This window comes from Crinia signifera, chromosome 6 (assembly GCF_055691185.1).
Source record: "Crinia signifera chromosome 6, ASM5569118v1, whole genome shotgun sequence".
In the NCBI taxonomy this organism is placed as follows: Eukaryota; Metazoa; Chordata; class Amphibia; order Anura; family Myobatrachidae; genus Crinia; species Crinia signifera.
In genome coordinates, this window is record NC_139222.1 from 231,836,758 (window position 1) to 231,860,361 (window position 23,604).

General features: G+C 40.9%; 1 protein-coding gene across 5 annotated transcripts in view; it reads right to left on the minus strand.

Annotated features, from left to right (window-relative positions):
- The window catches only part of PCDH15 (protocadherin related 15), a 1,154,330-nt gene that overhangs the window by 466,816 nt on the left and 663,910 nt on the right, over positions 1-23,604 (minus strand). For all 5 annotated transcript variants that reach the window (XM_083149096.1, XM_083149095.1, XM_083149094.1 and 2 more), the window contains one exon: positions 6,584-6,733. In XM_083149096.1, coding sequence (XP_083005222.1) covers positions 6,584-6,733 — 150 coding nt within the window. The remainder of the gene's footprint in view (positions 1-6,583; positions 6,734-23,604) is intronic.

Here is a 23,604-nt window from a genome sequence, read left to right on the forward strand (position 1 = left end):
AGCGTAGCGAGGCACCGGGCCAGCTGCGTGGCGAGTGCAACGAGCCCGCAAGTGGGGGGGGGGGGCGATCCACGTCCCCCCCTTGTCGGGATTTCGGCGGTCGGGATTCCGACGTCTGGATTTTGAACGCCGGGATCCCGACCGCCGGGATTTCATACTGAATCCGGGAAGAGAACTCTAATGTGGGTAAGCTAAGAAGCAATCAGGACTAAGGTTGGAGTTTGAGACAACTGCAGTGCCAACTGTCAACTGCAGTGTCGTCTCAAGAGGTTGGGCTGCAAAACAGTTTTCAAATAGGGGAGTCACACCAACTGCCAATCCAAACTGACTCACTGGCAGTTGGTGCTTGAATTTTGAACTGTGCTGTAGCCTCACCTCTGGAGCCGCCACTGGTCAGCAAGGGTTCAGACCATGTTTAAAGATTTGGTCAGTCTAATAATGCATTGTAAGTAAGTCAATAGTTAGAGAGGGGTAAAGGAGAATTTGTTTAGGTTGCAATAGTCAGTGCAAGGGCTATAACTACACATGTTAAAGCTTGGTGCAAAAAGGAAAACAGACACCCACCATACAATCAGTTAAACCAGATTAATATAATTAGTGAATTTCCTGTGACTCCTTTCACATTTGTACCTTACACAAAAGCCAGATTATCAATGTGATAAGATGGAACTGCTGCTCAAGGCCCCCAATGAAATAATAGGTCCATCTTTGTGTCAGTATAATGGTGACCAGTCTCCAGTTGGACACACAGTAGGCCATATATGATAGATAATAAAAGTGTATGTCAAAAGGATATCAATTAACTATGGATGTCTTCGTATTTAAGGAGACAGTGGGGTTAATAATGTAGATGGAGGCATGGCACTAGCCACACCCAGAGTGCATTGTTCACATCGCCTCTGCTTCTCACTAAAGGCTCTTAGTCACTTTCAGCCTGAGACCCATGTGATCATTAATCTGGTATTTCCCTGGTCAGCTGTTTACAGATCTGCTCAGAGCCATATTTGAGTGAAAGTACAAACATTTGGAGCTGTGGGCTGGGATATAGGAAAGGGGGGTGTTATTGAAGATATTAACATTAGTTTGAGGATGTTCAATTGAGACACAAAGCTACTGTAGAGATGGAATTCAAATTCAGTTTTTCACTCTCTCTTTCAAAGAAGAAAGTGAATTAATCAGTTATATCCCTGTGATACTCCTATGATATTCCTCATTCCTGGTGATTTATACTGTCCCAGAGATTCTCAGGGATTTCTAGTAAACTCCTGTCTGAGATTATTCCAGAGTCCAGTGTATTCCAGCCTGTGGATCTAGGACCTCAGTGCAGCAGCTGTGTTCTATATTGCTCCAGCCTGTGTCTGTGAATTCCATTAAGCACACTTGCCATGTATCCTGTGAGACCCTGCTGATGTCAGAGAACCATTGCATCCAGTCTATGAGATCTTTTCTGTGTCCAGCTTTTGTGAGTACCAGCGGATTCCCCACCCACTGTGGAGGAATTCATACCTTTCATTACTATCTGCCATTTGTATTCTCATGGCTCCAGCTGGAGCCATAGGTCTTGTTCTGCGTCAGAGTCACTGAGGCGGTTAGGAAGCAGGCCTAACCCCATGCTACAGGTTTTGTTTGTGTCTCTTGTTTGTCTCACAGCAGATGCCGGAGACATTGGTCTTGCCTTGTGACGGTGTTTGCAGACCTAATCGCAATATCTTGGTTATAGTTCTTGTTTGGTTTATTGCGATGGATTCACATTATAGCGGTAAAGGTCGCAAATCCTATGTTCAGTCCTTGTTTGCAACGTTGCATACTCTAGTTTATGTTCATGTGCAGAGCCTAGTTTACAGTATCTTTGTGTTGTCTAGTCAGGATATTCTCTTACTAGTACCCTGACTTGGTTGGGACTTTGTGTCAACGTGAAAGACCAGGAGGCATCTGTGTACAGGGTGAAGCGAGTCTGAAAGGAAAGGTGGCTATTAGTGGCAAAGTCTAAGACCTCTGCAGGTGCCAGCTGACTCAGAGTATAGTAATAATCAGGGTCAAGCTTCGGTTCTGCTGTGGCTTCACCACCTCGGCCAAAGAAGCATAATTTAGTCTGTAACCAACACCTTTCAGACCTGCCAGTCAGAGTGAGGGTTAACTCTTAATTCACCCCAGATTATCATAACAGTTAATAAACAGAAAATTTACTTGATGATGACCTGTGATTATAAAGATTGCATTTCCATGTTTTCAATAACAAATAGGTCTAGTATTCTGTGTCTTCTGCACAAGGACCCTTGAAGGTTAAACGGTAAAATCTCTGCCTTTAGAAATATTGAGCCTAATTCAGTCAAGTTTGTTCTCAAAATGGGAAAAACCACAGGCGGGAGAATTGTATTATGTGCACAGAGAGAGAGTTAGAGCTATTTTGTTTCTGTGCAGGGTAAATACTGGCTGCGTTATTTTTACACTACAATTTATATTTCTGATTGAACAATCCGCACCCAAATCTAACTCTCTCTGCACATTTGCACTTAAATTTGCCCCACATGCAGTGCACATGATTTTGCCCATTTTGAGAACAAATTGTGGTACTTGTTTCCTAGCACGGCCACACCGATTAAGATCGGGGTGGTCGTGCTGAAAAAAATCGGGTCGATCGCATCGCATGCGATTTGGTCGCATGCGATGCGATCGACGCGACCGACCGATTTTTGACCCGATTTTTTCATTAAATCCAATGTAAATTGGGTCCCTGGGACCCAATTTTACATTGGATTGAATGAAAAAAATTCCAAACCCCCCCAAATTGAAGAGCGTACACAGCGCCCCACGATAGACGGCAACCCGAAGCGTGGCGAGCGCAGCGAGCCCGCGAGGGACGGCGGTACGCGTCCTCCGACCTTTTCATGCCCTACTATCCACTAGGGCGTGGAGTGAGAATAGAATAGTGTGGCGAGCGCAGCGAGCCACCGAGCCCGAAGCGTGGCGAGCGCAGCGAGCCCCGCGAGGGGACGCGGATACCTTCACAGGTAATCGCGTCCCTTCGCGGGCTTCACAGGTGTCCGCGTCGCCACGGACACCTGTGAAGCCCGCGAAGGGACGCGTTTACCTGTGAAGGTATCCGCGTCCGCTCGCCACGCTTCGGGCTCGGTGGCTCGCTGCGCTCGCCACACTATTCTATTCTCACTCCACGCCCTAGTGGATAGTAGGGCATGAAAAGGTCGGAGGACGCGTACCGCCGCCCCTCGCGGGCTCGCTGCGCTCGCCACGCTTCGGGTTGCCGTCTATCGTGGGGCGACGACGGGGACATTTATAATGTGAAATGGGTCATATTGACCCATTTCACATTTTTTTACATTTTTACACCATTTCAATGTTAAATATTTTTTTAACATTGAATCCTATGTAAAAATCGGGTGCATCGCGTCGCATCGCGTCGGGACCAATGTTAATGGTCCCGACCGACGCGATGCCCCCGATATTTTACCGTTCCCGACAAGATTTCAATGTTAAAAAAATTTTTAACATTGAAGTCAATGCAAATATCGGGGGCATCGCGTCGGTCGCGTCGGGACCAATGTTAATGGTCCCGACCGACGCGATGCCCCCGATTTTTGTTTCCTAGCCGGCAAAATGGACCTGATTTCAAAAGAAATCGGGTCCATCGGGGTAATCGTGTCCCTTAATTAAGGGACACGATTACTTAAGATTGTGGCCGTGCTAGGAAACAAGTACCCACATTTTTCCTGCGATCAAGTATGAATTAGTCCCATTGTTATAAAAATGGCTCCCAGATAGACTGAAAAGTATGGGTTTATCTAATAAAGAGCGAATAGTCTGCCCATACATCAGTCACAATGCTCTAAAGACCACTATTTTTCAACTGAGTCACGGTGGCTCTATCCCTCTACAATGGGCCAGGACAAATCTCTAATATTTGGTGGTTAAACTCCCAAACCCAAATCAACTTTATAATTTCATTATTGCCAATGTGATTAAACATCTAGAAACATAACTGAAAGGCTGGAGTAATCTCACACTCTCCTTTCTGGGCAGTGTATGATCTCTCTTTTCCTCATCTGATGTACTTATTCCAGTCTCTCCAGTCTTCTTCCCCAAATAAAAAACATATTTATTTATTTATTTATTTATTTATTATTTATTAACAGTTTCTTATATAGCGCATACATATTACGCAGCGCTTTACAGAGAATATTTGAACACTCACATCAGTCCCTGCCCCAGTGGAGCTTACAATCTATATTCCCTGCCACATGTACAAGCACACACCGACATTCTAGGGTTATTTTTTTTTTTTGTTGGAAGCCAATTAACCTATTTGTATATTTTTGGATTGTGGGAGGAAACCGGAGTACCCGGAGTAAACCCACGCAAGCACGGGGAGAATATACAAACTCTGCACAGTTAGAGCCATGGTGGGGATCGAACCCATGACCTCAGCGCTGTGAGGCAGTAATGCTAACCATTACACCATCCGTGCTGCCCACGGCATATTAATAAATTCAATCAGCCCCCAAAAAATGGAGGGGTAAACTTTCCCAATGTGATTGAATATAATCATGGTAAAGCATGGTATGAATTCAAGATGATCAAGTATGATCATCAGTTCTCCCAAAGTTAAATAGCATTGTTGTCTAAGTTCTTAGGGGTTTTCCTCTTCTCTCACTAATACCGTAACAACCAATTAGAATCAGCTTATTATTTATTTATTGGCGCTGTTCTTTTTCTTGCTTTTTCTTATTTATTTAGCACATTTTAGAAGATAATAGAAAGAATCTGATTAGTTGCCCATAGCAACATCCACTGTGAAATAAAACTCCCATCTTAGTAAATAAACCTCATATACTCTCTGTACAGATTATGGTTTTTATATTATGATTCTGAGGGGTAAATTAACTAAGATGGGAGGTTTTTTTAAGATGGGATGTTGCCCATACCAACCAATCAGATTCTGTCTATTATCTTCTAGAAGGTACTAAATAAATAATAAGTACAATCTGCTATTGAGCAGCTTGCTCAAAATTCCACAATCCTAAAACAGTGTTCCATATCTGCGGGATACAAAGCAGGTTGTATGTGCAGTGCAAGTTACAGTGTTATTTGGTTACCCTGTAAGTCCTGGTATGGGTGAGAAACAGTGCAGGTTGTAGACACTGTGGGATGGATACAGTGCAGGTTACAGTGTGGGTCAAATACAGTACACGTTACAGTGTAGTTTGAATAAAGTGCAGGCTACAATACAGGTTGGATACAGCACAAGTTGGATACAGTGTGGGTTACAGTGCAGGTCAGGTACAACGTTGGACAGAATCAGTGCATGTCAGATAAAATGTGGGTCATACCTGCCGACTTTTTAAAACTCCCTTCCTGGGAGAAGCCCAGAGAGGAGTGAAATGGGGACATGGGGGAGGCTGACATCACCAAGCCCTGCCCCATGACAAGCAGCCACATCAATTTGCGGGTCCGTGGATGGGGGAGGGGCTAAAATGACGTGAAATTACGCGATTCACAGCATCGAACAACATTCTTGCAAAAAGATCCAGCTTTGCCTAAGCAAATATGGAGTTTTGACTCCATATATTGAGTCAGGACCTTGGGTTGATAAATAACTAACCTTATTGCTTTAACATGTGCATTGATAACATATGTATAGACCATATAACAATAATAATAATTGTCCACATCTTACACAGTGTGTTATTATTCCTTAAACAGTATTCATCTCAGTGTCTTAGAAATGTTCTGAACTTTACAGAACAATCCCTCTAGACATAATAATAAATGTGCTACCTGCAATCAGACAAATAGTACAATTATGCTGCTGACTGGAGGGTAGATTATTCAAGAAGGTGAACATTTCACTGAAATTATTAAATTAAGATGTAACGCCAGTGGGCTTATTAATTAAACACTGACATTTGCAGCAATCTGACTGCGTGTACCGAATATCATTGTATAGTCTGACAACTGTTTTCTATGAATGCCTAAAATCTCAGCATAAACAGATTCAAATCATCTCTAACCGTTAAGTCCCACTGATTTAATGAATGACTGTCTAAGCAAGTCATGTGATGATTTCCCCAAATCAAATGAAGAACAATCCGGGCACTCATCGGATGTTCCTAAATAAAAGCAGGTTTATTGTCACAGGCTGTCCAAATTCACCACCATCAACAATGATGAAACATGGGATATACAAAGTAGATAAAAAATATAGTTCTATGAAGAGAACAAAAATATACTGAATACAAACATGTATTTACTCACACATTACTATGATAGATGAATATGCAGTCGTTGTAAAAATAGTTCCACATGCCAATAACGTTCCTTAAGCTGCCCATTCACGCAAATTGCATGCGATGCGATCTAGTTCAAAACGCTCAGAAATATTTTACCGTGTATGGGCACCTTTACTGTTATATGAATATAAAAACAGTGTACCATTAAAATGACAGCTGCATTTCATGGCTCATAATCCTGAGACTCAAATATCCAATCTTGTCAGCTAAAATCTAAAACTGACCAATAGAATTTGTGCACCAGTGGGTCATTAATATCAAAATCATACTGAACTTACTCTTATAATGCTCTCCCCAGTGACCATGTCTGTATAAATCTTGACATTATAGGAAATGTTGGAAAAAGTAGGAGTGTTGTCATTTGCATCGATAATTAGGATGTCCACATTGACTGGAGCACTTTCTTGGGTACCGTCTGAAGCCACTATCTGTTGAGAAAAAAGACATATGGTTAGATTATTATTAAATGTGGGTAAATGTACAATATAGTGCAAAAATGATAACAAATTACATTTGCTGAAACCATTATTTTGGTATTCTTCATAACTATTAACGCCATTAAATAAAATAAACAAACCGCTCTTCTGAACAATGTTCAGAAAATGTTATAAATAAATCTATAAGTACAGGTGATAGACATATGGCTGACCTATAGTGGAGACAACAATTATTGGCTGAATCATTAAACATGACATTACATGTTCTAAAAACTAAGGCCATTGCTGAGATGATTTGCATAGCATGTCCATTTGTGGATTTAATACAGCAGGCCTGACTCAGTGGTAGACACAGTGAATATGTTTGCGCAGTTGAGCAATCATTTGCCATTTGCCAATATACATGAGCGATACGCCTAAAGGATATGTGTTAACTTGAATGCACCCATGCACTGGAGTAGGTGACAACTGATTCGCAGAAAAGGGGTTCATGGCTTTCTGAGGGGATGGGAGGGTTGTAACATTACTGGAAGCCTGCATTTACTAGAATCCAGGTGCGTGATGCCGTGGAGGAGGTGGGCTGCCCCCAGAGACTCTGGCTGCTTTGTTGGCTCCTTCTCAGTCACAGGAGATGGGCACTACACTAGAAGTCACTGTGCAACCCCCAGCTCCCTCTTGCTGCTGATAATACAGCATTTTGGTCTGCACATGCTTGTGATGCCTCCGGTTTAAGGAGTCACTTGCAACAGAGCAAGTGGCAGAGAAGCATGGGTGTTCCTGGAAAGTGACTGGGAATATTCCTGAAGTGTATTCTGTCTCATTGGCATGTTATTGGAGTGTAATGGGCATGTCAGTGAATGCAGCTGCCTTCCTTTTATACAGTACCCCTAATTAGTCTTGATAAAGTTACAGATGCTATTGTATACTGTAGGAACAAAACGCAACTTCACATTCTTCTTCATCTCCTGTTGATGGATTATGGTAATACCTTGGACAATGTCGGACAGGAAGATCTCTCATGCTACTCCAGATTTCTGTGGATGGAAACATCAGTACTCACTGCCTTAAAAGGCAGCATCCTGACTATCAATTTATAGTGATACAGATAAATCTATGCATACGCAGTGTTACACACCGCTATACATAGCTTGCAGTTTCGCCAATATACCCCTACTGATCTTAGCTGGTATTCAAATGGCTACTTCCACTCAAAAACACTGCAGCTGCAATCAATGGCGCTAATAAGTAGAGTATGCGCAGCACAAAAAAGTGCAAGATCCAGGATCAATAAACGAACTTGCATTCATATTTGCTTTGGCTACTACAATATATCTCTATTGACAAAATATCTCTGACACATTGCTGGCTGGAACTTCTTTCATATCGTAGGCTTTATTTAGCCATAAATGTACTTTGTAGAACACATTTCAGTAATTGTACTGTAGTCTGATTTCTCGTTCTGCGGGAGATGTTCTGAAAGAAATCTGCTGCTCATTATGCCTTTGGCCAAGTGAATCAAAGTTTATGAGTAATAGCTATTTGCCAGATCTTTTATTGGCCACCAATGTCAGTAAATGTAATTTACAGGCAACCAGAAAAATACTAGCAGCGCATATTGATTATAGGAAGAAAAATAAATTTGAAAACAACATATTTCACGTTTGCCAAAGGCATTTGAAGTAGAAAACAATTGTTTAAGCGTTCCAAACAAAAGAAAGAAGAAAAGAATACACAGCATATTTCTAGTATCTATTATTGTTTATTTAGCTATGTAGGTTATTTATTGTAATGCAACAATACTGGAAATTGTTTGAATGTTTTTTCATAACATCTATTGTGTAGCAATCCTTTATCTTCCAACACTTAGTCAAGGAAACTGAAATTTGTTCATTGTTTTCTCCATAGCTGTAGGGAGATGTTTAACTAGCCTCAAACCTGGCAGAAAGAACATATTTATATTTGCCCTAAGGTCACTTACTCAGTCTTCTTTTATTATTATTGTTTAGGTATGTTATAAAATATTTAAAGAATGGTGCACAGAAAACCTCAGAAAGAATCTCAATGATTTTACAGTTCCTTTAATTTGCCCAGTAGTACGTACTTTGTAGAACTTTGAAAAAACGAATCTGAACCAAAAGACTTGAGAATACCTTCCCTGGTGACAGCGAAGGAGGGACACTTGCAAGGCCTGCATCTGGAAATAGTGGGTGTGGCCTCACAAACAGGGACTACAATCATGGCACTCCTGCAAGGCCACACACCATTATTGCTGGTGTGGGGGCATGGCCATGCCCTCAGCCCCTGTGAGCTGCTAGCTATGCCCTCAGCCCCCCTGTCACTGAATGCACACAGCATCTATTGACTGCTGTGTGCATATCTGCAGAAGACAGGGGGAAATCCCAACTAACCCCCCCACCACCACCACCACCCCCACTGGACACTGCCAATCCCAGGTGGGACACGGGACGGTCCTCGAAAAATGGGACTTTCCCAGAAAAATTGTCACAGGAGGTATGAGGAGTGTGGTTTTGACAAAAGCAAAACACAATGATGAATTAGACATTAAACCAAGTAGGTGGGTCTGTGCACATCTCTATAAAGTATGGTGTCAGCATCTCACATAATCAACCAACTTTAAGGTGTGAGTCACACGTCCTAATGTGGCTGTACTGTATGTAGCAATTTGTGGAAACCATGAATTTGTCATGGCTGGCATGCACATCATTAAACACTAATGCACTATTTGGGCTTTTAAGCATCTCAGGCTATCCTCTGATACGGCTGAAGGGCATTGTGGTAACCAGGGCCAATGAGAGCTGAGATGGGCCCAGGTACAGGGGGTGTGGCCAATTATGACCTCTCCCAAAAAGAGTAGGAGAATAAGAAGAGTGTGGAAACTTCCTTTTCATTTGTGAGATCAAATTAAGAGAAAGTGCCAGAGGGTTCAGGTGGGGAAGAAAGAGGGTTAGAGGTTGTGTAAGAGCATACTATTTCATCTCGGATGTTATCAATCTTGTCTTTAATGTAGGATGCAAGTTCTTGTGCACTGATGGTAGCTGGTGGGAGGAGAGGGAGATTACATAAGAGACTTTAATGTGCTAAAAAGTCAGTTAGGGTTGGTGGCATGCAAAGAGATGAGAGTTTGGAAGTATGTTTGTTTGGCAGTACCCAAAGCATTGCAGTAGGAGTGGTAGATTGACTTATATGTGAGGAAATCAGTCAGATTACTAGATTTATGGCGTTCTACTTTAAGTGACTGAGTTCATAGTTGTCTTGTCATTCTGCTGTGCCACAGCTGGCATCTAAGCCTGTGGGGGTGTAATGGGTAGCTGGAGCTACTTCATCAAGGGCTATTTCAAGAGTTTGGTACAGGTGGGAAACAGCAGGGTGGGGAGAGGTAAATATAGAAATTAGTGAGGGCTGTTGTTGCAGGGAGGTGGAAAGTTGTGGAAAATTTATAGCATTAGTATTTCTATGGGTTAGATTAGGCATGTATTATTTCTGTGTCAGTAAGCTTGGGGTAATGGAGGAGAGCGAGAAGGTAATGAGATTGTGATCAGAGAGAGGGAAGGGAGTGTTAGTAAAATCAGAGACTGAGCACAGCCTGGTGAAAACAAGGTCATGAGAAGAGGAGTCAGACCACTGGGAGAGGCCGAGAGAGGAGGTTAGAGAGAGGAGTTTGGAAGCCTGCAAAGATGGTGGACTGTCAATAGCAATATTGAAGTCAACCAGGATGATGGTGGAGATGTCAGAGGATAAGAAGTTGGAGAGCCAGGCAGATAAATCTTCCAGAAATTGAGATTTGGGAAGCACAGGCGGTTAATAAATAGCAGAAACACGCAGAGAGAAAGGGGAGAAAATCCTAATAGAGTGTACTTCAAATGATGTGAATGTGAGTGAAGGAACTGGTGGTAGAACTGAGTAAGTGAAGAATTGTGACAGTAATATACATACCCCACCTCCTTTGCTGTTACCAGGCCTGGAGGTATGGGTGAAGTGGAATCTACCATGTGACAGTGCTGCAGGCGAGGCCATGTCTGATTGTGTGAGCCAGGTTTCTGTAATGGCTGGCAGGGTGAAGTTGTGAGAGATGAAGAGGTCGTGGATGGATGTTAATTTATTGCAAACAGAGCATACATTCAATAGGGCACATTTAAGTTGCTTGGTGTGTGGTGGGAGGCATGTGACATTTATGAGGTTAGCTGAGTTTCTATAAGGCTTGGAACCAGTTAAATCTGAGTGGGACAGATTCTTATTAAGCTTCTTATTAATTAGAATTCCTCCAACAGTATAGGAACACCTATGTTGATGCTGGGATTCAGTTCCTGGCAAATTAGGACATTACGACATTCCTGTGCATACCCGTAGTTCTGACTGTAGTTCTGGTATCCCAGAACTGGTCTCAAGCCACATGAGGTTGCCAATTATGATACTCATAGTTCTGATTCAAGATCTGGTAGCCAGTACTGGTCCCATGCCACATGAGGTTGCCAATTATCAGCCTTTGTTTCATTGTTTTTTTATTTTTATGAACCTCTTTTTCTGTTAGCTGTGTGTTTGCTGGGCTGCAGTTTATGGTTCACCTAACACTAATCTATTTTGCTGCTGTCTCATTTTGACCATTCCTTAAGATACTGTACCTTAAATGATCTGCTTTTGTTTTATCTTCAAGCATACTGTGTGTTTTTGTGCTGGCTGGTACTGAGTTTAAGGAGACACTATTTTTTATTTACAATTGTTGTAATTGCTCGTGCCCTGATTTGCATGTTTTGCTAATTATATGTTGGTTTACAAACTTGTGGCTTTCCATCTACAAATTCGTAGAATTATTCAGTAGTTAAACCCAGATAGCCTACCAGGTAGGATGAAAAGGTCGACATGATTTTTTGGTGGGATATTTTTAATTTCCTAAACTTTTTGACAATTTGATCTTGTGCATTTTGACAAAATGACTGTTGACCTAGTCCATTACCTGCGAACTATACCACACCTGGATGCAAAATACTTTCCAATACTAGCCAAATTAATATTGTTACTACATCTTAAAAGAACTAAAACCAAACTATACAATATGGCTTAAAATTGTGGTATATGTATTAAGTCTTGGAGAGTGATAAAGTCGAAAGAGATAAAATATCAACCAGTCAGCTCCTGTCATGTTAATGGCTCTTTTTGTAGTGTTTTGGTTGGTAGAGTCTCCACTATACCCATCACCAAGGCTTAGTTAACAGCATACTAATATATATTTTTAGCAAATAAATTATTGTACATAAAGGAAATCTTGTGAAAATACACAGAGCTAGTGATTAACTGTCCCACATACAGTATAGATTCGTTTTTTTTTTTTTTTTTAATGCAGCAAGTTCCATTGGGGTAGATGTATTAAGCAGCCGTTTACATTTTTAAAATAATGCGTCCCGCTTCTCCTGCATAATATGGAGAAACGGGCACCCGTTAAGGCCGGATTTATTAACCCCCCTTTGGCAATAAGGAGAGCCATTATGCCTAGCACTAACGGCTCTACTTATTGGCGCCCAAGGCAGCCCTGCGCATGAGCATTTAACAAAACATCTCTCCCGCATGGCCGGCTCTCTGGGCATGCACGAGATCTCGTGCACAGCCAAGAGCCAGCAGCAGGGCTAGTGTTGTCCCTGCAGTGGGGATAGGACAATGATGGAGAATTGGCCGAGGTGGATTAATGCCTTGTAGGCTGTTAATACATATCCCTGGTCACTAATTACAGGTGGGGATTGCAGGGGACAGCCCCGATGAGTGTTACTTGGCGGGATGGCCCTAGCGCACGTTAGGTGTGCTGTTATTACATATAAAAAAACATAATCCCCCCAGTTAACTAGCGTTAAGTGCAGATATGCAAATTGCTAAAATTTCGGGAGACATTGAGGTTTATAGTGTATGGATTCCACAGGCCTATATGGTATTGGCTTTACCTTCTCTACTTTTCATTAAAGGCCCTTGAGAATTCCAGCTCCAGGCCCACAAGTCCCTTAATCCGACCCTGTATACATTACTATCATCTGCTCTCTGCTATTACTAATGCCTACATTTACTAAGAGTGCCAAAATATATTTTTTACACTTTTATTTCGAAATAATTTAGGTAAAATAAAATGGCATTTAAAGTAGAACATGTATATATGAATCAGAAACTTAATTATATGTATTTGATCCATATAACCTAAAATAAATCTGTTAGTTAAAATACAGAATTTCTAAGCATAGAACATTATTTCCATCATTTCTGTTTTGTGTTTCTATACTGTACAATATAGACACCTCTGTGCATTTGATAGGCTACTTTCATTCAGTATTAGCCTTCTGTTACAAATAAACAATCTGTATGCATGGCCAAGTCTCGTTATTACCAATTGTATTTATTTGGTTTTCTTTCATTATATACATCATTCATATTCAGATTCTAGAGTTACTTTTGAAAGCTTCTCAAAAACAAACTAACCATTTTCATAGATCCTTGGTATTTCTTCATCAGTATACTGTATCAGGTGCTCTACAACTACATTCCGTGCCAAGAGCCTTGGCTGATCTAATTTTAGAAATTCTAAGTTTTCTATTCACTTAGTAGACTTTCTGTGGATTTAAGATGCATTTGACAGGCTAAACATTATTTTCAGAAAAGCATTACTGTGCAACTTCATCTAACTAGGTATAGTGATTTCTCAGCACATGAAAATGAAGAGGAATAGTCATTTTAATTTTCCCTCCAGGCATTGGATCCTGAGTGAATAGGAAGCAGTGTAAATCACTGCATTAGCAGTTAGTATTGGGCATATTCATTGATAATGATACAACAAAACAGATTATAAGCGAGATGTTCCTTCTGACTTGAAATATATAAAAGAAGAACGAATAAATCTGCAAAAAATGTCATACCGGCCCCAGAATAAAACATTATAGAAGTTTGTATTTTTACTTTAATTTGACATACAGTATATTCCATTTTTTTCCATTTCACTAGAGAACACAAATATGTTCTTCTTAAGATCATTTTTTATTTTTCTTGTACTGCGGCTTTGCTACTTAACTCAGAACAGCCAAAAGAGAAAATCAGAAGCAAAATGTCAAGGATAATTTAAAATACAATTTCACAGAAAACATGTATACGAAATGTTTGCAATCTTTGAATTCCTTAATCTTAGAAAAGAGATAGATAACATGTTGGAACCATTTTTTCTTCCCTTTATGTTAAATTGAAGATAAAAATGGTAGCTGGAATTTGAAGGAACAAATGATTGGTGAAAACCACGTAATTTATGAAAATCTATGCTTGCATATTTTTTGCAAAGCCTTTTGATTAATTTTAAAAGGGAAAAAAAACTCTTACGTTTTCTAGATTTCAATATGTCAAGTGACTTCTAACAAATGAATGAAAATGCTGGACCTGGAATTCCATTAAGGCAGGTAAATGACAAATTACAGACAAGTATTATAAATGAAAAGGGAACAAGATTTTGGCTTCTGTTTTTTTGGATGGTTTCATTCTTACCTTGTTCTGTTTTGTAGCCTGGATGTCAGCCACAGTCAATATGTTCCCGTTTTGGCACGCTCATTTACAGATAGGAAATTATTTTGCAGGTTGAATTAGAATTTGTGAAAAGTCAGCCTATATATTTACTAGAAACCAGCGACCTCATACAGACATTTCATGACCAATGTTCAAAAAATGTGTGTGGCACTGCAGCTGAATGATAATCAGCAACCTGATGAATAGGGATTCAGCCAACATAATGACTGCTTCCAAGATTAGATTTGTAGGCAATACATTTTTTTATGTTTTTACCATTTTTTTTTATTAAATGACAGCTACATACTGTATTTGAACAAAAATAACAAGTAGACATTAATAAAACAATTTGACCATTTTAGTAATTTCGCATTTAGAGATCAGAAGGGCATTACACCAAGCTGCCACAAGGCTATAAAGTTTGATGAAGAAAGTGAACCATCTGCCAGGTAAGGACATCAAGACTATAAGAACGAGCTGCAAGACTGTCAGATGGGGAGTGTGAATCCCACAGAAAGTTGAATATTGGAGACTGGTGTTTAGAATGTCGATGGTCACATGACCATCAGGGGCATCTTGATTCCTGGACACCCCACACCTTTTGGGTAAGTATACTATCCCTCTCCCAACTCTACCCTAACCATCCTTTCCTGTAGCCTAACCATCTATGCCTGATTTTCACGCTTAGCAGTTGCTGCTTGACTTTACTTCTCAGAAGTAATTATGTACCTTCTCAGAAGCCGGAGGTACATAATCTGGGGAAACGTGTTGAGCTGTGGATTCCATACATGCTGACACCATCCACTCTACTTTTGTGACCTGTCCATCTCCCACTGATGTCCCTCAGAAATACCTGGATTCATCTCTTATGGGATATCTGCATTGTCCCTAATATTCCAGCATCAAAGAGGAGGATCGTCCAAATGGGAACCTGAGCCCTTGAAATTATAGGGCAAGTCACTCGATTCTGCCGAGTCACTCGATTCTGGATACAAATATCTACCAGAAAGATTCGGACGGTAGTATGAACTCATTTGTCAGTCTTTACATATTGGAAACTCCATAAAACAATATGCCCAAATATCCCTGTGATATAACTTTTAATTGTGCACCTCGATTTGATGTTCAACGATTCATTTTAGGATTATCAATTTTCTTGTGTATTTTTACTAATAAATTGTATATTACTTTTTGAGAACTGTCTTGTCTAATTATTGGTACAGCCAGCGCTGGCACATTTCTAAATTTTTCATTTTTGGTATTTAAGGGCCTGACAACCCCGTGCCAGCAGCTGCTGATTAGCACACCCCACAATACATATATTTTTATCTATTCATCTATGTATACTAACCACTAGGAGAATACCTGAGATAGAATCACCTAACAATACTCCTACTGTGTCCAACTGTTAGTGTCGACATATATATGTTGATTAAAGCACACTACACACAAATCTAGGAGGTACATACATTAAATACCTTGACACTTTTTGATTGCGTGGCAATATCAATGATAAAGCTTCGCACCAGTCTGTGGTAATCATAGAACACCTGTCACCAATTGCTGATTAACACAACCTAGTTGTGTTAACTAAAGTTGTTACACTAACGTATTTCAGGCCACTTAGGGGGGGGGGTAGGTTGAAATCTTGCCTAGGGTGCTGAGAATCCTTACACCAGCCCTGGCAACATGCAGTGATTTCCTCTCACAGATACTTTGTTGCATTATCCATTAACTGTTACAACTTTCTATCTATTCTGTTCCAAATAGAAGAAAATTATCTAAATTTTTCTTCTTTCACTACTCCAGTGCCCTACTTAGTGATTTAAGTCCCCATTAATGTGAAAGTGACAGCAGTCTGGACCATACTATTTTAATGAGAACATATAGGGGACAGTTCATTTATGCTTAGACACTGTATTGACTCTATGATTGAACCACAAATCTGATGATACTTAACAATATTTGTATGATGAGTGCAATATATGAACATTATTGAATAGGCAATAACTATAAAGATAGGACGATATTAACATTTTTCATATACTCTTTTATTAAAAAGTGTCAATAAAATACCTGTGAATTACACATTTACATACTCATCATTTAAAGGTGCGTTGCCAGGAAGCCACTGAATTTTAACACACTTTATTATTTCTTTTCTAGTCACTCTATCATTATTATGTTTTGTGTGGGTTTTTATATATTTTGCCATTTTTTGGGGGGGGGGGCGGGGTCCTATTTTTCCTCACATAAGATGAGGGTCCTGTGCGAGTGACAACATCTCCGTCTTAGTAGAAGGAACCTCCTACGCAACTCGCTGACCAGGTTCCCCGCTGCATTAAAAACTCTTTCGGAGTACACACTGGAGGGGGACAGCTCAGCTAAAATAAAGCCAGTTTGTACAGGAGCCTCCGAACTGCCTTTTCTTCCTGCCAGTACAGGTACGTACTGTTTGACATGTCTACTGGGATGTTGTCACCAAAGTAATATGGAGAAACAGAAGGTGCAAATCGCACAAGACACTCTAAAATTTGAGGATGATGGACCTCCTTATATCCTAGGCTATATTAATAAGATTTAGAATAATGTGTTGAAGGTGAGCTACCACTAGACAAATATTGGATAGCAACAGGGAGAAGAAAAAGCAGTCGTATGCATGGTGCACCTACTCTAAATTAAAATATAACCTTTATTAGATCTTTTAGAAAATTGTGAAATATAAAAACAGTGGAAGAAGTGAAAAAAAGAACAAAAAATGTGTATATTAAAATTTGGTGGCTCGCTAAAAGTGAATTGGTCTTGTGATAGTATTTCTTATATATATTTTTTGTGTATCTGCATGTGACTGACTAGCAAGATACCTTATCTTTCAGAATAAGTCCTTTATTTAATCAATTTCAAGTATCAAGAAAAGGTGTATAAAGTGATTGCTATGTCAGTTCTTTACTCCACCACATGGAATTCTAGAACTCACAACAGTTTATCCTATATCAGTGTAATGTATAATGAGTTGGTCATTTGGAGATCATCTGAAATAACGAACAATGTGATCTTAAGACAGTTTTATTGGTGTTGTTTTATCTATAATGACAAGTGGATTGCTGTTTATGTATACAGCTATTTATGTGAACACTTGTAGGGATTTTACAATTGTGACCCAGTACGCGCACTGTGACTTCCCTCTTAAGGTATTACAAACATATAGTAAGTTTTGTGTCTCCACACTGGCTGTATACATGCAAAAGAACCATGTCCTGTTGGTATTGCCAGGAGAGGAGACAGAGTATACTATAAAAGGAATCACTAGATACAATGTTGTAACAATGGGGGTTATTCTAGTTCATTCTTTCTGACAAAATCCTTCTTAGATGGACAAAACCATGTGCACTGCGGGTGGGGCAGATGTAACTTGTGCAGAGAGAATTAGATTTGGGTGGGGGGTTTTCTTCAAAGTGAGATCTATATTGCAGTGTAAAATAAAGCAGTCAGTATTTTCCCTGCACAGAAACAAAATAACTCACCCAAATCTAATTCTATCTGCACATGTTACATCCGCCCCCCTGCAGTGCACATGGTTTTGTCCATCTAAGAAGGATTTTGTCAGAAAGAATGAACTAGAATAAACCCCATTGTGTCAGGTTTCTCTGCAACTGTAACATAAGGGTGTACACTGCTCTAACCAATTCTTATATTCAAATGTTGAGGTGCCAATCATGTAAGTAATAGTACAAACTAACTTAATAATAAATTTAAACAGTAAAAATAAAAGAATAAGAAAATAACAAGTACGTAGTAAAAAGCTGGGCAAATTGCCTGGGGGGAGCTACTGTGGGGGCCGTATTGTGAGTCCACTGAATGGCCAGATCTGTTCCTATAATGCCTCGTGGAGAGGAACCATTGGTGAATTCCAACGTGGAATGATAACCAGCAAAAATGGACAAATGGATATCTCCACTTTGTAAATCCCAGTTGTTAAAGGGGTTTACTTATGGGATAGTACTCCCTGGCTTTGCTTTGAACCACTGCTCGGCTGCATTGCGGACCACCCTTGTGATGGATAAGGGGGCAGTAGTAGATGCTGGTGTGGATAATAAATGTGCAAATGAGGCTAGCCCTGTTTCTGGTAAGGTGCAGGATCTTGTATGGCAATTGGACCGAACAGTAAGCTCCCTCTCATCCACCGACGTGTTTCACAGATACCGTGGCTTTTTCAAGGTGACACCTTGATAAAGCCGTGGTATTGGCGAAATGGTAGACATTTTAATTGAATATGTGGTTTTAAATTCCAATATAAAGTAACATTTTAAGAGAACATTTTGTCTGAATGCCAGTATTCAAAATTCAATAATTTATTAAGCACCATCTCTTGTTATGGCCTAATTTTCAGATACTGTATGAAAACTACTACATTCACAGCTGCTAATGTATGTGTGAAAATACTGATGCGTGTGTGGCATCAGATCCAAGCAGCTGTGTACAAAGATGCAGCAGTGGTCACTGATCCTTTCAAAATTTACAATCTTAGTAACCCTATGGTTTGCAGAACTGCAGCATGAAATGAGATGCTAGTGCCATGTTTTCTGTGTATGGGATGGAAATTGTAAGCTGAGACACTCCCCAAAAAAGTTACCACTCCCTTGCATTTTTGTTGCCACTTGCCAAAAAACCCTAAATGGTCCCTGTGAATCACTTTGGGAGAGGCATCGCTCAGGTGCATCAACACGTGTGTATTGCAAGCATGATGAATATGCAGTTGGCTGTTTATAAATTGCCATGAATAAAGTCTATAAATATCAGCATTGTGCATCTCTGAATGAGGCCAATACTGCAGCCTACCACCTCTTATATTGTAAAGAGTAGGAGGAAGAATCCGCAACAACTAAAAGTTAAATTTCAAAGCAGGGGTGGCCAAACCGGCCATCGAGATCTACCAATGGTCAATGTTTTTCAAATCACCTAGATGGTGTACCATTGCAGTCATTACTAAATGTCACATTTTCAAGCTTTCTTTCCTACTATAGATCCACAGGTTGCCTTAAAAACATGAACTGTTGGTAGATCTTGAGTGCAGGTTTGGCCACCCCTGCTTTAAGAGGACCACAGAGTCAATGTAGACACTGAGAGACAAATAAAGAAGACTCCTTTGTGGCACACTTTTGAATATAAATATATTGATCATATATAACTTTTAAAATGTATGGTCTAAAAAAAGCATGTATAAACTTTGTGACACACAAAAGTATTTTCATCATGCCGGAAATACAGTAAAAGTAAAATGTCATGTATTTCTAGGTATCACTATTATGGCCAGAGCTGATGTAAAACTTCCACCTATACCCCCTTTCCTGCCCCTCAAGCGAAAGTGTGAAAGTAGCATGTGGAACGTTCCACCGTAGCCACCTGCAAGTACAACAAGGATGTCTTTCTCATTGACCGCCTTAATATTGTGATTGGTAGACTCGCTGGTACCCTCCTAATTCTTGACACCCTAGGCAGCTGCCTAAAGCTACCTGATGGTAAAGCTGGCCCTGATTACAGCCAGGGTCTATTGCAATCAGTGATCTGTTCTCTTCAGTTATTTGCTGTAACAGTGTGCATCATAATTATCCCGACGTCAAGATCCTAACTGCTGGTGCTCCGACAAGGGGGATCCCGACTCACAGGGGCTATTCTCCCTTGTGGGGGTCCACGACCCCCATAGAGGGAGAAAAGAACCTGTGGTGAGTTTAGTGAGCCACCGGGCCCACAGCATGTCGAGCGCAGCGAGCCCGCAAGGGGCTTCTTTGCGCTCACCTCCCTGACGGAGCACCAGCAGTCGGGATCCCGTCGGGATACTGACTCTCGGGATCACCACTGTCGGAGCCCCATACCACCTCCGTTTGGACAAGTCAAAATAATAATAGGCATTTTCATACATTTTTTTTTAATTGTTATATTAAGCAAGGTGTACTTGAAACTAAAAGGAAATATGGATGTGAGACAGTAGCTGATCACTTATGGTTCAGTCCTGTATATACATGTGTGCACATGCGTAACAAAGATTCACATTGACATACTCTTAAGATTATTCAACACATTCATAAACATAAGTAACCATTTTCTACAGTCAAAATACATCAAAGCGTAAATAGGAATACAGGTGTTACAAGTCGACCATAACAAATGACAAACACACAGAATTATGCAACGACCCTTGCAGACAGTTACTTGAGGTAAATCTTGTGCTTATACAGTGTATCAAAGCATTTATATAGATGGAAATGTGCAAATCACACAAAACAGATAGCATTGCAAATATCAGTGAGTTATGAAAGTCAGCGAGAGTATAATATCATTGTTAAATCACATTTCAAAGACAAGTATTTCATTACAAGATGTCAAACAAGCACACCTGTATTTGCAATTATATCCTAATGAGAGTGACTGGATAATTAACTCTCTAATTAGATTATTTTATAGACTACTGTATGTGAACATATGTGAGGTTAAATTAAGGAACATAGCTCCTGTACTGTATATTATTGACTTTAGCAAAAAAAAAAGAAATGGTTCCTACACTCCATGGGGTAAGTTTACTAAGATGAAAGTTCTGAAGATGGGAACAACCAGATTTTGCTTATTTAGCACCTTGTAGAAGACAATATACAGTATCAGAATGCTTTCTATGGGCAACATTCTATATTCAATAGAACTTCCATCTTAGTAAATGTACCTTTATTTCTCAGCCGGTCCTGAGTTGGACGCACATATGGCAGGATGCACACATGGCAGACAATGTCCACTCTCCAGCATTCTGCTTTAGAGTGGAATCAACTCACTGGAGGCAGCATTTATACTTCTAAATGCATCACATACTACATAACTGTCTGCAAGTGTATGCCTGCTTATCACTTGTTTTAAGTCCAGATTGTGTGTAATTACAGTATCAACTGAGGAACAAGCTTCCTATATTAAAATCTTCTCAGACGAGATTCTTTGTAATTCATTGGTATGGTAGGATTTCCCTAAACAGAGACAACACTGATTTGAGAAATGTAAGCTCTGCAATTATTAAAGTGTTTATTGATTGGAAACAAAGGGGATGGTGGAGGCTGTATTAATCCTATCGAGCAGTGGTTCTCAAGCTGGGGTCGCGCCTCCATGTTGCTAACTGTCATTCTCATGACTCATCTGATCTCCAAGCCAGTGACCCAAGGAGTCTGACAACTCAGTTGGATTGTATGTTAGTTCAGACTCCTCGCATCAATGGCTTAAAAATCTGAGGAGTCATCAGGCAGTTTCACCTCCACTCCAGTGCTCTGCCTCTCTTATCCATCCCGGCAGGCGCTGGTGCCACTGCCACCAAAAGGCTCTGCCACCAGCATTCATCATCCATGGAAGAGAAGGAGGGAAATACTGAGAACAGACTTCATGGTATGTGGCTGTGGGGGGGGGGGGGGAATAAACACTCACTGTCTCTATCTTCCATCCCCCAGTTACCCTTTTCCCTCCCTCATAACCCACTGCCTCCCCATCACATTAGAGGTCAGTTCACTTGTTTTGTGTCTCTGCAGTGCTACTGTGCACGTGCGATCTGCTGACCAAACATGTGGCGGCTGTTCTGGGAACTAAAAAAACTATGTAATTTCTGTATTTTATTAAGAACCGTATAATTGAGCAAAGTGAAATGCTAAGGGGCTTGAGTATCCAGCTTTTTTCCTAATATTATGTAGAAATGCAGTTTTTGCATACTTTTATAGTTTGTTGCTATGCACTATAATACTAGATATTTAAGAGAATTGTCCTTGCCAAAAAACCCTAAATGGTCCCGGCATTCTGACTGCCACCAGAACACTAGGGCCAAAATGCTAACATTGCTGAGGATGATGGCAAACCAAATGTACAGATGGAGCCAGCCTTGTCCTTGCTATGGATGGTGTTTCTACCGCCATCAATGCTGGTGGGCGGCTCCCGCCAGGGGGCAAGCACGCACATGATGCCCGCGTGCCCTTTGGCAACGGATCTTGGCGGGGGTCCCCGATGCCTCCCCCGCCATCTCCACTGGTCCCCCTTGCCGCTCCGACCCCCCCGAACTGGGCAGCTGCCCAGCCGCCGCGATTCTGGGATGCGCGTGCACGTGAGACGAACGTGCGCCCGAGTCTCTATTGCCGGTGCCACCGGCGCAAGGGATCTGGGGAGTGCCAAGGATAGACAAGTCCGGCTCCATCTGTATATTCGCATTAGGCAGGGGTGGGGAAGGGTTCGTTTTAGGCACTAAGGGGGGTTAGGTTTAGGCGCCACGCTACGAAGGATAGGCACTAGTGGGAAAGGTTATGGTTATGCTATGGGGAGAGAGGGATAAGGGTAGGCTGTTGGAAGGAAGGGTTAAGGTTAGGAGGGGCAGGCTAGAGGTATTTACATTACCCCTGTCAGGATTCTATCCTTTGGGATGTTGGGGTCAGCATTCTGGCCATCTGAATCCCCACTGCTGGTCATCTGTCTTTATTCCTTTCACAAAGGTGTAAAACCCATTAAAATTTTTGGGAAGGAACTTGCATGGACAGTGTCTATCACCACCACCATCCCTATGTATTTCCCTATGTACATAGCAGAGATACGTTCATTAAAAATGAAAATATCTGCCATGATACACTGTGTTAATAATTGTGGCAGCCCCAATTCTAGACCCCTGTTCAGAAGAGCCTCCCTTGTCATAGTCAATTACAATCTAGAGTTTTGACTATAAAATGTATTAGAAGAATAAAAAACAGATACTTAGAACATCTAAATATAATCTTTGTATTACCCATACAATCTTTGTATAATTCTGATCATTTTTATAGTCAAAACACCCCACCAAATTACATGTGAGTCTGTGTGCCTGTAACTCTGGCTCTGATACTATCCAGTACCTCCTTAGACATTGACCTCAGTGCACCCCACTGCTCTCCATTGGATTCAATCATCTTTCTTATCCACCCCAAAATGTTCCCCTTTCTCCAACAAACTTAACTCCCCTTACTATATAATTCCCTTTATTGCAGTGTATAGATTCAAAAACGACAGAAATTAAACACGTCTTGTTATGGGACACATACGTATGACCAGTGGTCAGGATGCCAGCATCACAAAATAGGGAACCCAACAGGGGTCAGGTAAGTATACATTTGCTCCCCATTCTGATCCCCTTAACTCTCCCTTACAGCAGTCTAACTTCCACCCCATAGCCTGACCCTTATCCACCCAGGCATTCTTGCATTTGGCATCTGGGCAGTCGACATTCTGGTGCCGGTCTTCTGGCAGTAATTGGTATAGTGAATGCCGGCATCCTGGGATGCTGA